This window comes from Ammospiza caudacuta, chromosome 12, assembly GCF_027887145.1.
Source record: "Ammospiza caudacuta isolate bAmmCau1 chromosome 12, bAmmCau1.pri, whole genome shotgun sequence".
Taxonomy (NCBI): Eukaryota; Metazoa; Chordata; class Aves; order Passeriformes; family Passerellidae; genus Ammospiza; species Ammospiza caudacuta.
In genome coordinates, this window is record NC_080604.1 from 18,457,502 (window position 1) to 18,474,396 (window position 16,895).

Genomic DNA, 16,895 nt, shown 5'->3' on the forward strand with positions numbered 1-16,895 from the left:
TTGTTTTCAGGATATCTCTATCCAGTTTTCTTTTTAACCTTCTCTTCCTTGATACACTTAGTCTAATTATTTTCCATTGAGACACGAGGAAAAAATTTCACTACAAATGGGTGACGATTAATATTACATTAGAAAAAAAAATATTGCACTATTAAAATGAAAGCAGAGTTATACATTCAAGGCACATTTCAAACCGACACCCAAGGCTGACAGCCCTTCAAGAATCCCAGCTCACACATCTCAAAAGATTCTTCAATAACAGGGTTGGGTTTAAGCTTATATGTCAGGGCACAATGCAGCCCTTGTTTACCACCATATGGAGGTGCACACACAGAATCCTCCAAAAGTAAAGAAAGCAAAGGCTTAAAAGGCAGGAGTCAAGAGCCTCCCTTTTGACAAAAGTAGCCTATTTCGACAGCTGATTCCCTCCTTTAAAAGCACACAGCACACATAAAATAAATACAGGTCGCAAAAATTAACAAATCATCATAACTGTCTAATACATCCTGGGCTGGCTGCGGAAAAACAAGATCATTTTGGATTTATATCTCTAAGTATGGGATTTCCTGGACAGCTAATATCCACAAACAATCAAACACAGAGGACCATGAGAAAGAAGCAGCGTTATTTCAAATTTGAGCTGAGAGTCGTGATTTTTAAAGGGCTGAAACAGGAACTGGAGCTGAAATCTGAAGCAAGTAAATTCCTTTACTAGGCACTGATGGACACTGTTGTGTTTCTCTTGGCCTTGGCGAAGGCTTTTAGGTCTATGGGTTTGGGATATTACAGCAGACAAAAATCTTTGAACCACAGAAACTTCAAAAATGACAAATAACTCGAATCTCTCCCCCATGCTCAAAAAAAGAAAAAGCCCTAATGATAATTCTCTAAAAAGAGTCGAACCTTTTTATGAGACCTGTTGCCAATATTAGTGCCACCAAATGATCTCATCTTTCATTCTGGCTAAATTCCAACACACAATTTCATTAACCCAGGTACTGCAGGTGATAAAACTCATTTTTCCCTAAAGAGACAGCTAAAAAGTACCAGTTATACATTTATGAAGTACCAGCAATCAAAATTATGGATTTTCTAAAAGGTTTTTAACTACTTTTATTGAAAGGAAAATCGCTGTCTCAGACTTTTGTGACACTATTGCTAATAATAAATTTTACCATTTAGACATCGCAGTAATATGGTAGACAGTGTCAATAAAAGTATGAAACAAAGATGATCCCTGTCTTTTAAGGAATGCTTTCTGATTACACACCGGAAATTATAATGGGAAACATAAACTAAGTGCACCTTTAAGAGAGGAAAAAAGGGGATAATGCAAGGCGATGGACCTCGCTACATATATCTCATCAGCAGAAGTATTTAATATATATATGTGTGCGTGTGTGTAAAGCATGTATGAAAATAAAATAGAAATAAAGTTACAATACTGAATAAAGTTACAATACTGAATTAAATAAAAATGTGAGAATAAATAATGACCTAATGACAATTGTTAATGACTGTTAATACATACACGATAAAATGCATGATAAGAATTAAAATAATAGGAAAAATAACAAAATAATGGAATAAATAATACAAATTAAAATAATTTTTAAAAATCATTTAAAAACAATAAAATAGGAATTCAGGGGGTTATTTGGAGCTGGCCTGCTGCTCGGCTGCCCGGAGGGGCAGGAGCGGGGCCGTGTCGGGGCCGTGTCGCGGCTGCCGCTGCTCCCGGGGACGCTCCCGGTGCCTCTCCCGCTCCAGCAGCATTCCCGGGAGCACTAGAGGGCACTGTGGGATTTGGGCCACCCCGGCCTCCGCCGCCGCGGGGGTCCCGAGCCCCAGCCCGGCCCGGGGGAGGCTCGGGGGCTCTGGAAGCGGCGGGAGCGGGCCCCGGACCGGGCCTGTCCTCAGGCCTGCCGGGCTCGGCACCGGCGGCTGCCGGCGGGCGCGGCCGGGTCCCCCGCACGGGACGGGGCCGCGATCCCGCAGCTTCCCCCTGGCCGGGGGGGGTCCCGCCGGCCCTACAGAAACCCGAAACACCCACCCGGAGCCCGGCCTCTCCCTGCCCTCGCTGCCTGTGCGATTAAACGGTCCGCGCCGTGCGGATGATTTTAGTGCAGAACGCTCTGCCATGCAAAACGAGCGCAATTAATGCCTTTGAAACAATTTATGATTTCCGGCCTACTTCAACATGTATTAGCATATACCTGGTTTCTTTAATATACACTTTGTTTTTCCAAAACCACAAACATAGTTGCTGGAATTTCATGTGGAAGTGCTTAAGGGGTTGAAAGTTAACACCTTTGTGAGCCGAGCAGTCTCACAGTTGCTGCTAAACAAAAGCCTCTTTGTAGAAGCTTTCTCGAAATGTTTTCTTAACATGTTCCAAGTAGTTTTATGCAGGCAACTAAAGTAAACAAGATGTTACCATGATAAAAACACTTGTGAAAACATTACAGAGTGCACTTAGTAGTTTCTTTCACATAAACTCCCCTTCGTTTCATCAAAGTTAAATGCACATGAAGCAGATTACCAGCATCACTGCAACACGGGACTGCCACATCTCTCCAAAGGTCTATGTCCTTTCTTTTAAAGAATCTATTTGATTTAAAAATGCTACAGCCAGGATTAAGCACGTCTAAGCCACAATCAAATTATAGGGGGGAAAAAAAAAAAGGGAGGGGTGAGGAATAATAAAACCCTATTCAGTCTTCTGAATTTTTTGCCCTGCCTACCCTGCTGAATAAACCACCCTCCCTCCAGCCGGGATTTCCTGAACAACTTGCTGCATAAGGGGTATATATTCCTATCTTCCACGGTCTTTAAACACATGCAAATGAAATCAAGGATATAGTCAATTTTGCAGGAAAGTCGCTCTGTGCTACTAATTGCTCCTTTCCCGCCTGCGAGAGGGCCCTGGTTAACAGGCCAGACACGTGTGCACCCTCAGCCCTCACCTTGCTCCCTGCAGCCTGGCGGAGGCCACGGGGTCACCGCCCTGACACTGGACTTGTTTTTGTTTTTAGGCTCAGGGAGCGTTCTGGAGCATGCAGGGTGCTGCAGTTTCATTAGGCAGAGCAGCAGTCCCTGCTGCTATCAGTTAGCTCCAACTGATACGGCATCACATGACAACCAATGGCTGATGGATTCAAAACAGAAACACGACACAACGACTTGCTAAAACTGCAACTTATTTCAAAAAGAAACGGGGAAATAAATGCGTACAATAGCCCGTGTATCTGCTGGTTCTGATAAGCATCCTCCTGTTGGCTGTGAGTGAAAGACAACTAGGATCGTTATTTGTACAGTATTTATCTTTGAAATCAAGGGCCCTGTGGTGTAACTCACCTTGGGAACAAACACTACAGAATGATCACAGAAGAGTGTCAAATCTCTGGTTTTGATTTACCAACAGTTATGATATTTCTTCCTCAGGAGGAAAAGAAATGAACCATGTTTTAGACCTGCGAGTCCTTTTTTCTCCCTTAACTGAAGCATCATTTTATTGGCATACAGGGCCTTCATTCCACATACAACTTCTCTTTGCCTTTTCACAAGGTAAGTGAAATTAAGCAATACTCAATACACAGGCTGTATTTCACTTGGTAAACAAGAGCTTTTCCCTTGAGGGGGCCATCAAAAGAGTGTCACAGATTACACAAGTATCAGAAAGAAACTTCAACCATCTACCTGTTATCTTTTCATTGAGTAATGAATTCTGATAAATGACAACATAATTTTAAGGACAGATGCTCCACAGGAGACATGGAAGGCTACAGTATTTTATGAAGCAACACTCACTTCTTAACAGTGTCAATACAATGCTCAGGGACATCCATTTCTGCATTTGTTCTGAGTTAAATATCATTCTGAACAGTAAGACTTTGGACACTGCAGCATTAGGATGAGAAAATTCAGGTGATTAGGTTGAGAAAGCTCACACAAAATATTTCTGTTGAAAGCTTTCAATGGAGACAAAAGCTAGACTGATAGTGAAAAAACTAGAACTGATGGAGCAGCTTCAAGTCCAACCTGGGCTGGTGACAGTTTGCAGGTTATTCCTAATTACTGACTGCTGCACATTATCTCCTCCAGGTGAACTGGTGGACTGGGTCTGTGTACTGAAACACCTCCAAAATACCATATAAAAAACCAGCCCTACCTCTACCCATGCTTGTGATTAAGAGCTGTGTTTTCTATGCATGGCCACCTCAAGCAGACCACTCAAGATTCCTATGGAATCTTCCTGAAAGCAGCTGCTCTCACCTGGAACACAGGACTAGCACAGGAAGCAAAGGTGGCACAATCTGACCATGTGTGGCCACACACTTTATTCTGCTATCTAAGGCTACCACAGCACCTTTCCCTTGCACTTACAGCAGTAAATTGAGAATTGTTTTAAAGGTCTAAATGCTATAGTATGGCATATGAATATGAATGAGCTGGCAAGTATGGCAAGATTAGCATTTATTTCACTTAAGTGAACAACAGGATGAATTACAAGGAATGAGGCCACCCTTCATGGAAATTTATGACTAGCACCTTCTTATTTTGTAATCCTCTTGTAATGAGAACCTTCTCATTACTGTACCATTCCCCACTTGTAATATGTTTATAGTAGGACCAGCGCCGCTCCTAAGAACTCAGGAGGGTTTTGCCAGTGAAACCACAACTGGTCCATTCTGTTCTGAGAGCAAAACCCTATCTGTATCATCTAACATCACCCAACAAACATCATCTGCTTGCTTTTGCCCTTCCCTCCCTCACATTAAAATCCAGGGAACCGCCCCAGAAACAGCAGGTACAGCTGAACCTTATGGGAGTAAGTCTACTTATTCATCCTGAAGAACTTCATGTACTTATGTGGACTAAATTCACGAGATGACTATTCTAAATGGGAGAAAAACTTGTCCCTCTGTGCAATTAAATCACAAATATTGCCTGAGTGGCTGGTCTTTAGTGATCTTACAACTGACCAGCCACAGAACTTGAGCCAAGATCAGGGACAAACCTTCAGCAACCTGGATGCACCCACAGCATGTGTGTACCTGGTGTCCTACCCAGACAAAGAATTCTTTTGTGATGGGAACAGGGGTGAGGTTGATGGTTTAGTTGTGGAGCAGCCATGTGTAAGCTATTAGGGCTCTGAGGACCTTCCCTGCATCGGGATGCACGCACTACCACACACTAGTCCATAATGCACTGTTTATGCAACGTGTAAAATTGTGTTCTTTGGCAGCAAGGAAAAGGTCTGCAGCAAACTGCAGGGGCCCAATTAATATAATTATAGTTTATTTTTAGTAGTGTAGACTTTGTTCATTAGTTACTTATTTGACATAAATTAAATTTCACGTGATGTTCTGCAATTCTCTGTTCAATTATGGAGTTAATTTAAGACTAGATTTCTAAATTAAAGTGAAATCAAGGTTAAAACAAGGTTTTATTATTTACATGATCGATACTGCAACTTAAAAATTATTTAAATAAAATAAAGAAAAAAAAAACTGCGGAACTGCAAACGCTATTTTATAGCAATACACTGAACAAGACCATAATTTCCCCATGGGGCTAATTTACTATCCCCTGTTAAAACGTTCTTGAGCCTGATCCAAAAGCCACTGAAGTGAAAGGGAGCTCTCTGTTGACTTCAATGGGCTTTGCATCAGGCCCAGGGTGAGTGACAGCACACAGAATTTCAGGGCATGCTTTCTGTACAATGCAAGCGCCAAAAAAACCATCCTTACTTTAGGAAGGACTGGAAGTCTTCACACACTGCTTCACAGCCCGGCCATTTGCATACGCCGTGTCCGTACAGCGGGTGGCTGTGCGAGTGCTCCTCGTGGGGTAAACTGCAGGGGAGAAAGAGAACAGACAACAAGTGCTGTAAACTGAAGGTGCTGCAACAATTCATCCTCACAAAGACTCCTGAAGAGCAGCAACCACCACATCCTGAAGCATCCCCAACATCTCACGGTACCCGCCTGATTCTTGCCCATGGTTTTTCAAAACAGAATTAAATGCCATTTGCAGTGTGAAACATGTGTCATTCTTACTTAGCTATCCTCCTACATTTCATTCATTAATTAAGAGGTTTGTAGAGAATTTAAATTAACATGGACGGGGGAGAAATCATTTGACAGACCTGCTTAATATCCTGCTTGATATTTTGCTAAAAAATTTATGAACATTGCATATTTACAACTCAACTTCATCGAGAAGTCATCTCCATACAGCAGTGTCCCATTACACCACAACACAGCTGGACCTGAGGCTTTCCTCGTGGCTACAGAAAGGAAAAGCATCAAATTTGCAGCCTTGGCTTTCCCACCATGTTATTTATTTACTGGGTTGGGGTTTTTTCTGGTTGTTTTTTTTTCCTTCTTCTTACAGGCTGTTTCACTGCACAAATACAGCCCCCTTACATCCCAAGAAAAAAGATTTGGGATGTATTTTCAAATGCAAAATTCACCATAAAGAAGAAGGGGCATGCAATCAAAGGATTCCTCAGCACGAGGGGTTAGGGGGGACTATTAACCTCGCCTAAGATTGGGCAGGAACGTCACGGAGCCTCCTAACTACTGAACCCAGGGTTAAATCAAAAAATTCATACGAGCACTAAGGGGTTAATCCTTCAGCGGGATTCCAATCAATACGTAATGATTTGGCTGCACTGATCCAAGTCATGAGAGTCTTTGATCCAGGCCATGTGGTGCTCAGGGAAATGTATCTGTTGCACTCACTGATGAACCATATTCTAAAATATCTTCTTTATTCGACTTCTGCATGGAAACTTCCTAAGGAAAGGAATTATTCTTTGCAACAATCTCCATAACCTTAGATGACTTTAAAATAAAAATGTCAAAATAATATTGAAATCTCTATTTTATGCTCACACATGTATGTATTTTTCATGGCAAATCTTTTTGCTACAGTATGTCTGTGCTGTATTATGGACTTCAAACATACACAAAGGATATGAACACATACAGGCATCTAGGTGTGGCTTTGATGACTTACTTCATGCTGGATTACAGGTAACGTTATGGATAAATGCCTACTTTTTGTTATTTTACTTTTACACACACCTGGAAATCCTGTTTGTTTTTCTTCTCTAATATTACCTGTCTGTGCACTCTGACAAAATTGTGTTCTTGTATTATTTCACATGCACTGGGTAGCCAGATCCCTGTAAATACACTCCTGAGATGTCATCCCAAACACAAACTAGTTGGAAGAGAAATTCCTGCCCAGATTATGCCACTTTTGACTTTAAGATCAATGAGAATCTGAAGATTACTGAAGGTGTTTTTAAAAATTATTTTACATTGAAAAAATAATTTTAAAAGTACTGACTAGAAAAGGAATTATGAGTTTTACATGAATCTAATTAATTATTTCATTAATATAATTTTTGGCTGTTTACAAATAGCCCTTCAAGCATAAATATATATATGTGCAAGGTAATTTCCTAAAAAAGACAACAGTAGATGAAGAGCCTTACAAAGGCCTTCTCTATATACAAATACTACACTGGTTTAGCTGAATCAGTCTTTTAAAAAATGTTCAAGTGAGGAGAATCTCGGTAAAGTTTTTAGAAGAACTAAGAAACCGATGCATTATTTGCAAGGAAATTTAAAAAATGCTAAACCACACATTTCCTCAGCTAAGGAAGAGGCAGAATGGCTAAAGTACACCATGCACCCAAGCCAAAGAGGCATATGGTCAAACATCCTCTATATACATCTGAAAATTCAGAAAATAATGGGGTTTATCATCTGTTTCTATACCTGGATACAGCAAAGGGTGAGACAGTGGGCTTTCATGTTAACACTCCATTTAAGTCCATAAAGACTACATATGAGAGTTATGATTTCAGTGTGTTTGGAAGAACAAAAAAAGGAAAAAAAAGAAAAAAACAGTGAAGCAGTGTATGAATCTGCCCAGTGCATGTTACCCATACACTGGGACTTGTGATGGCCAAGTAAGGAGTCAGTCCCCCATGGGGTTTAAGCACTGTAAATCTCATTATAATATCAACAGGAGTCACATGGCTTAAACCCCCAGCAGGGATTTTTAAAGTTTCTCTGTGAGAGCCTAAAGGCCATGGCCAAGTCAACGGAAAGAGCCCTACCGAGATTTGTATTTATTTTTTAAATCCAAGTGCAAATCTCTTTTCTTTCCAGGGAACTTGCACAAGACAAGACAAACTATGCAGGACGTGACACCCTGGTATTGTGTCCAAAGAAAATGATGGAATGACCAAGACAGTATCAAACTCTAAATGATGCTCAGGATGTCAAAGGCTCGTGCTGTCAATAACCATAAAGGCTGGTGCTGACTGTAAATGGGAACTTAAAAGGTCACTTTGCTAACTCGATGCCACGCGTAACACGCTTAACACCTACGCAGAGCTTCCACTGCCATTCAACCAAGAAGAGGAACTACTTCAACTTACCAAAAATAAGACATTTCAAAGAGAAAAAAAAAACCCTCACTCCTGCAAGACAAACGCCAGCCCTCTCTGCAGGCACTGTGCCATTCCGAAGGCAGCAACTCCCATCCTGCCTGGGGGGATTTCAGCCATGCCTTTCGGTGACCTTTATGTGTCAGTATCAGATTACTGCTATTTTATCCATCCCACTTTTGAAGATATTATAGATTGCCACTTGTTCCCTGACAGAGCCTGAAGAAGCACCTCAAAACAAAACAAAGAGCAGGTTTATACAGAGGCGGATGTAACGCACAAAGGATACAGCCAGTGGAAATGAATGGAGAACTCTGCTGAACTGATCTAAGTACTCACTTTGTTTGGGCAAACAGAGGTGGAAAAAGATGATTTTAACCCAGTACATAAATAAACAGCTTTGTGAGCACGATGCAAACCTATAATCTGAAATTGTTCACTGATTTTTGCATGCAAGCACAGCTTCTGTAATCTGGAGGCATCCTTGGTCTCGGAGACAGACTTTTAGAAGATCATAGCATTGGCAAGCAGAAGCAAGTTTTAGGTCTGTTTGATTTCTAATGACACATTAGAGTAGGTGTTTGTTTCTGTCACTCTCTCCTTCCCAGGAATGCATATTCATGGTCGGGTACTGGTGATGCAACACTAGTTAGTGGAAATCATTTTATAACAAGACATAATTTTCAAAGTACTGAAGGAATAAATGACGTAAATTCAAGACAACGTGGGGTTTCTTTCTCTTCATAAGGTACCTGCATAAAAAGTAGTTAATACAATAGAATTACATGCAAATAATGCAATAGTGATGCATTATTACATTGAACTACAGCAAAGAACACTCTGGCAAATGAAATGTCTTGCATAAGTCACTTATTAATGACATAAAAGAGAATAACAAAATCCATGTATGAGACTAAAAACTGTGTAAGTGTCCACTTATTTTGTGCTGCTTCCAGCTCTGTTTCCAGTACAGAGGGGAAGGGAAAAGGGACAGGCACTTCCACAGCTTGTCTGGGCTTGCTGGATAGAGGAGGGGAAATTTAACCTCTTCCTTCTTCTCCCTACACTGCCCCATAACCCCAAGGATCCCCACAGGGTCTGGTAGCAACTTCACCTCCCATTCCTACAGGGATGGCTGTACTTGCACAGCCCACTCCTGCCAACCACTCACCTTTTGGAATACACCTGCTGTGCTACAGCACCCTGGAAGAACAACACTCTGGGACACAAGAGCACAGGAGACAGAGACACCAGAGACAGCCAAGTGCTGATGGAGAATAAATATGACACCCCATAGTGAGATGGGTATGCTGGATATTGGGGAAAGCAGTGACCAAGCCCCAGCATGAAAGCTGCCTGTTCTTTAAATGGTTTCATTCAACTCCTATTTATTAACCACTGGGAACTGTGTTTGTATACCCACTAGCAAAGAAGTCATAGGTAGATACAAAATCCAGCTAAGCAGAAGCCTCAGTGTCTGTGCTTCTGCCACACAGTGGACCATATTTTAAATATTCATGATGCTGACATACTTCGTAATTCCACTCTCTTTCTTCCACATCTGCTTGGGCCAATGATCTTTGCCAAAACACTGGGGGAAGTCAGTGATGTAGAGAAGCATCCCTGACTTTCTATTACATTTATGAAGCATCTGCTCACGTTCTAACAGAGCTCAAAACATGCCTGAGCCACCTGCACGTTGAAAAATCAATACCATGTCTCCTGCTTTCCTCCTGCAAGGAGCTAGAGCACAGCACCCTCAGAAAGTGCAGAACTGCCTTTTTAATTTTACTTTGTTCCTCAGGGTCATTGGGAAGTGACCTCATCTTTGCCAGCTGCCATGAAACTGATATCTGTGTAGAGCCCGGGCAGGAGCATGGGGCTCTGTCTCACACCACATTCCCCCTCTCTCTGATTTAAATGGCACAGCCATTGAGGCAGAATGCCACAATTTTGGTCCTGTACAGGAGAAGGAGACACACACCTGGGAAGCAACACGGCTCTCCCAGAGTTGTGACTGCCTGGTGAGCTCTAAAGCTCATCAGAAGGCACTGAAAGAGTAAGGCTGCTGAAAAAGTCACAATTTTCTGAGTCAGAAACACTCGCTGTAACTGATTTTAAAGTGAAACGGAAGAAGTAATGATTAAATCATTGTACAAACTGTGCTCAAGTGCAAGTTCCTGCCTTCGTGAGAGAATCAACCGAACACAGATGCAAAAATGTGTTTTGCAGTGAAGCTCCACCGGTGAAAATCTCTTCAAATTCTTAGTAAGGTGGCACAGCACCTCTTTCCTCTTTAAACTGTGAATTAAAAAAAACCCCAACCAATAACTAAAAAAAAAAACCAAAAAACCAACTTCTAGATACTCAAGCTCCTGTCCAAGCCTCAGAAACAGCCCAGGAAGCAGATATGTGATCTAAACGGGGCTGTCTGGGCAGGGTGATGCCTCCCCATCACTGGATAAAGCTTAACAGAAAGTCATGGGCCTGCAGGAGAGCTGGAATTTGATGTGAGTGGTCAGTGACAGTTCTTTCTACAACTGGCTTGCAAAATTTTGGATGCTTTTTAGAGGAGCACTTCTCCTCTTCGTCACTTTAGTCCACATCCAGGCCTAGGACTGGAAGCAGCTCATGTTTTACATCAAGCCCTATTGGAAGTAACAAGAGGTTATATTACATTTTAAATGACTACACCAATTTAAGACAAATCAAGTTAAAACTGCAGCCCACAGGCTGAAATCCTCTCCTAATCGGTGTGCACTAACTTTATACTCCTGCAGCATAAGAAGGAAAACAGAAGTGCTGTTATAGCACGAGGCCACCTCTGCATCCCAAATCACTGCTCCCCATTTATCCCTCTTGTGGCACTATTCCCTAAATTCCCATTCTGCAAGGAGAGCACTGGAGAATCTGCAGCAAGACTAAGACAAAATCTGGCTGACATTCCCCTTCCCTTCTACCCCCACTCTCACTGCAAAGAGCAGAACCAGACTGGGTAATTATAAGCATCATCCTCTGGTTTTGATCTATCCACTGATGGTCTGGATTATTAATCAACATTATGACCCTCCAGCACTCTAACACATTCTCCTTCCAGTGGCAGCCCCTCTCCCAGCCCTGCAGGAAAACTGCTACAGGGCCTGAACAGTCACTGCCCTACATCCCTTCCTTGGAGAAATTAAATGTATTTCTAGAGCATTTAAAAGAAATGCCCATTGCAAAAAATCCATCACTTATCTCCGGTACAAATTCCACTCCTGCATTTGAATTAACGAGTTTCTCTATGATTTAAAACTTATTTTTTTATTTCAACCTTGTGCCTAGGTACTGTGGTGAAAAGTACATCAAATATACCCAGACACACACGATTTGAAACGCTGGATTTTAAATTCCAGCACTGCTAACTAATGAGAACAATTTTTTCCTTCTTCTTCTTTGTAGCATCACTTCATGTACTTAGATACCATAATCATATCCTCCTAGAGCCTCTATTTTTCCAGGGTGTAGATCTTTAATTCCCTTTAATCTGTCTTCATAGCCTATTCCCTCCAATTCCTTTATCATCCTAGCTGCTCTCCTCTATATTTGCTCCAGCTTCCCTTTATCCTTTCTGCAAGAGAGTGGCCAATTGTACATCACACTCAATGTGGTTTAACTGGTTCTGCATAAAGTAGAACAGGAAAAAAAAAAGGACTCGGATGCAACATGCATGTTTATGCCTCCCATGACTGCATTTACCTTTTTGACTAAGACATGGCACAGAGTGTCCCACCTTAATTTCTCAACCCCGATTATGCCTCAGCCATTTCCCACACAGCCGATGCTGAGCAGCTGACGTGTCATGTCAAACCCGCAGTTTGGAATTTTGATTTCCTAGCTGGGCTACTTTCTACTTATCCCTGCTAAATCTCATTTTATTCCTCTCCGAACAGTCTCCTAATTTATTCAGATTAAAACGGATTGATTCAGTATCTTAGTTTAATTAGGAAAAAAATGTGATCCAACCACTTTCTTGGGTTTTTTGGGGCTGGGGGGATGTTCTGTGGGTTTTTTTTTCAGTTTGGTTTTTTTTTTAACACTGACTTTTAGCACAGCTATCCCATCCCTCTAACTCACCCAATTCGCATGGCAGAGGGAGGTGGCAATGGCAAAGCTTTGGCCCCAATTCAGCAACCCTTTTAAGAACACACACAAGTATAAAAACACAGGATTAGACCTTGGACTTCACTGAGATGGAGGTGTAAAATTACCAACGAACATACATACTTTGTAAAAAGATCCTGTTTGCCAACCTTATTTTACTGTAATTTATATTCTGTTGTAACATTCGAATTTATAGTAAAAGAAAACACTGAGAAACAAGATCTGTACTTGTTCAACAAAATTCTATTCTGTTACATTTAGAGTTGAGGCGAGTCTTCCACTCTTATATAAACCGGTGATACGTCAACAAATATGATTAACAGGGACTATTCACGTCAGTATTTTTCACCCCTGTCCCACAGGCACAACAAAACCTGCGCAGAAGGTGACTGTCACATCACACACAGCCTGGCAGCTTGCTGGGGGGGCCCTCACCCACCCCACACCCCTGCAGCAGCAGCAAAGTGCCCTTGGGGAAATGTTTATAAAAATATAATTAAGATAAATAATGATTGCAAGGGAGAACTACAGCTAGAGCACTGCATTCGCTCTGCCGCATGCTCTCCCCTTGGAAGAATGCTGTTTGAAAAAGCACTAAGATGCAGAGGACACAAGCCTGCTTCCCCAGGGAAGCGTGCTGAATCATACAGGTAGTGTAAATATCATATGCTGCTGCAGGTGCTAGGCAGTCTATTTGTTTGTGTTTACTAAAAGGCATAACAAATAGTCCCACTAAAACAGAACAACACTTGGCATTGGACTGATAGGTACCAGAGCAGCCACAAATCACATTCATGCAGCTAGATCTGAACTGCTGGGCAACGCTAGAGCTTCACCCTGCTTTTTGGGAGGGCCTCTGTGCCATGATTTGCCCCTCTCAGAGCACAGAGAAGCTCAGCATCCTGTCTGAACATCCCACACCCAGAGAAAACCTTGCAACAGCGGGAAAGAAAGCCAGAAAAAGACAAGAAATACAGAACAGACTTGCATGACATACACGGCCAGCTAACATCGTTTACAGCTTTGCAACTTCTGAGTTAATTCACAGTATAAACAACAAGGAAAATGTTTCTTCCGAGCAAGACTTCCTGTAAACTGTTCATTAGAGCGCGCGGAGCGCGGGGCTGTGCACCTGCTGATTAACCATGCGCTCCAAGAATAAACACAAACCCCAGCCAGCCAGATTGTTCTGGAATTTGCTCTGAGCTGATTTTTCTTCCCCCATGTTATAAATTGGATTCTACAATAAAACAAACAGCAGAACATAGGTTGCCGAGAGTTAAAATCTACTTTTTACACTACATTGACCACAGCACCCACAGGCACAGCTACAATGTCTTTCTATGAATGGGACAGATTGCCATATGGATGCAGACACTGAACAAGCTGTACAACTCCTGGCGACAAGTGCCTAGGGGACTGTCCTATATTAGCACCACCTGTGCTGTGGAAATTGTGCTCTGTGTATGAAATGGTATTTAAGGGCCCATCGTGATGTTATTTTTGAGTATACACAAAAAGGAAAATTACAGCTAAAAAGAATTTGCTGGCTAGCGGATCTGTTGCTCAGTTCCCGGGATCATCTCCCAAAGGAATAGCTCTCCTCTTTATTCATGCAGCCCAAAATGACAAGCTGTAACACATATTAGCAGTTTCCCTGCCTGGGCTTATACCATCCTTTTAATGACAAGAATCTACTTTATAATATACATATGTTTTCCTGATCACACTGAAGAAATTACAGGCCTCCTACCTTACCAGCTATACAGAAAAACACCCCATGGCATTTCACAAACATTGCTCCAGCAGCAAGCAATGCAATACGTGATTTTTCCTTGGGCTCCTTCCTTCAACCCTCACTGTGCAGCAGGTAGAACCACAAATCCCAATTACCAAATTTAAATGTGCATCTCGCTACTTTGAAAATACAACTGTGTCTGCCTGACAAAAATAGAGCTCCAGATTAGCACAAGATGTTGAAGGAGTGAGGAGAAGAGAAAAGCAGGGAATAGAGGTTTGAGCAGTACCTAGCTGCTCTACAAAAAGAGATTTCCCCCTCTCCAAACTGCAAGAAAAAAAAAAAGATGCCAAGAAAAAGTAAAGTAAAACAAATTGAATTAAAGAAAAACAGTTGTAAAGTGAACATTACAACCTGGGAAAAATGATGTCATTTTATTGAGAAACTCATTTTTTTTCCATTAAACCACAGTGAAACGGATAAAGTTTATACAGCTTAATGGTGGAGTTTTACTTTAAATGCTGCTCAATATCTTAGCAGTACGATATAACATGATATAACAGCTGTCATACTAACTGCTCCATTTTTATTGAGCAGCACAGAAAATAGTCACACAAAAGTCACCTAAGTCCCCTACTTCTACAGCCCTTTCAAGGATGTTTCTGTTCTCAGATTGTGCTATAGATGTTAAAAAAATAACACAGCTCTTTATCAGCTCCCTGCTCAGCTCCTCAGGACAATCAGACCTGACCAAATTCTGAGAAAGGACAACTTGCACATAGGAGGAAATAAAAAGAAACAGAAATTCACAGGGCAGTAAATGAAAACCAGGTCCCTTTTTAAGAGTACTACATAAACACCTCTAATAAAAGAAGAGGACAAATTTTCATTGGACTTTAAGTATTTAGACAGGAATGTTTTAGTAAAAGTTTAACTGCAAAGTGCATGCAATTAACAGAAAGCCATCAGCTATTTCTCTGGTATGTAAAAATAGCATTAAGCTGTATTAAATGCACGTGTAAGTATCTCAGTTGCAAGAAAAGGGAGGAGATATGCAAAGCACTCAGATATCAAACAATGATCTGTTGGCCAGATGGAGGAATAAAACAATACATATGCTAAAATTTGGAAGAGTTCTGTTAGGCGTCTGCCAAGGCTCACCCAATCTATTTTAAGTGCTTTTTGATACATTAGCTTAGTGTTTGGAGTTGTACAACCGATGGTTGTTACACAGGACCAGAGAGAAGTGAAACGCTGGCGTGCAGGAGCTCCCTGATGCTGGGGCAGCTTCCCAAGCATCAAACCCAGCACCCTGCTCCAGCCAGGGGCCACATCAAACATTCACAGCCTGGTTAACTTAGCATCTCTCCTAGGGAAAAGCAAGTAAAATAAGCTGCTTTTAGCTCAGTGCAGGAATTCCCTGGGAAGCTGATGAAGGAGCTCCTGGGCAGAGTGAGGAGCAAGTGGAATTGTACAACTGATTTAGCACCGCGGCAGACGGTGGGTGCGGGCGACGCACAGGAGGCTCCACACCCGCATCTGAAAAGCACGAACAATAAAAAGTGCCTGATAAGGCTTAAAACTGAAGATTAACAGCCCCAGGTCTGAGTCACAGCCGGTGTTTTTTCAAAGCTGATTACAGAAGAGTGACTCAGAGGGAAGCCTTCAGTAACTGGTGGCATTTCTTTGGCAGGGGAGTGAGTGCCAAGGGATCGGACACTGGGACACTTTGGGCTGTACCTGCACAGAGTACATGGAGATGGCCAGGCTGGGGCCCTGCTGTCACAGTGTCATTGTCACCAACAGCCCAAGCAGCCCCACCGCCATTCCAGGCGCAACGAGAAGGACAGCAGCCATGTGGAAAGCAGGATAGTTTATAGAAAGCCAGCTGGGCCATCCAGGCTCAAGTCTCTCACTCCAACCTGGCTCCACAGCAAGGATGGAGGCACCTGAGCTGCTCAGACCACAGGTAAGAGCACAAAGGTCATGATGGGGTACATGGAGCAGCTAAATACCTTCTGGGAGGAAAAGGTCTAGGAACACCTATTTCTTAAGGGAGAATGAATCTGAGACAACCTAATCCAACACAACTCTGCTCATGGTGAAGAATAATGAACTAAAATCAGCTGTAGGGAGCAAGTGAGGGGAGCTGACACGGCTGAGCAGATCTGATGCTGGCACCAGTGCAGAATGAATGCCAGGGACTAAGTGGAGAGGCTGGCCAAGAGAGGATGGGGCCCTGGGAGCATATGGACTGCAGGCTGAACTGTTTCATCCCAAGCATTAATAATGGACCCAAGTCTGTAATTCTTAATTGTGCTGAATCCTAATGCCCTCATCTAAAGGCCTTGGGATTTTGATGGAGGATCAGCTGGCATGGAAGATAACAACAGTAAAGCATGAGGCATTAGGCCTAAGCAGCAGATCAATGGTCTGCCATGCCATTCCTCACTTCCCTTCAGAGCCTTCTCCAGACCCTGTCCTCCTGCCATGCTGGCAAGAAAAAGCAATTTTAAAATCTCCTTGTTTATCCCATCTATT

At 42.3% G+C, this 16,895-nt stretch overlaps 1 protein-coding gene across 1 annotated transcript in view; it reads right to left on the bottom strand.

Annotated features, from left to right (window-relative positions):
- FOXP1 (forkhead box P1) overlaps positions 1-16,895 on the bottom strand; it is a 119,790-nt gene that overhangs the window by 36,863 nt on the left and 66,032 nt on the right. The window contains exon 7 of the mRNA XM_058813097.1: positions 5,754-5,858. Within this exon, the coding sequence (XP_058669080.1) occupies positions 5,754-5,858 (105 nt within the window). The remainder of the gene's footprint in view (positions 1-5,753; positions 5,859-16,895) is intronic.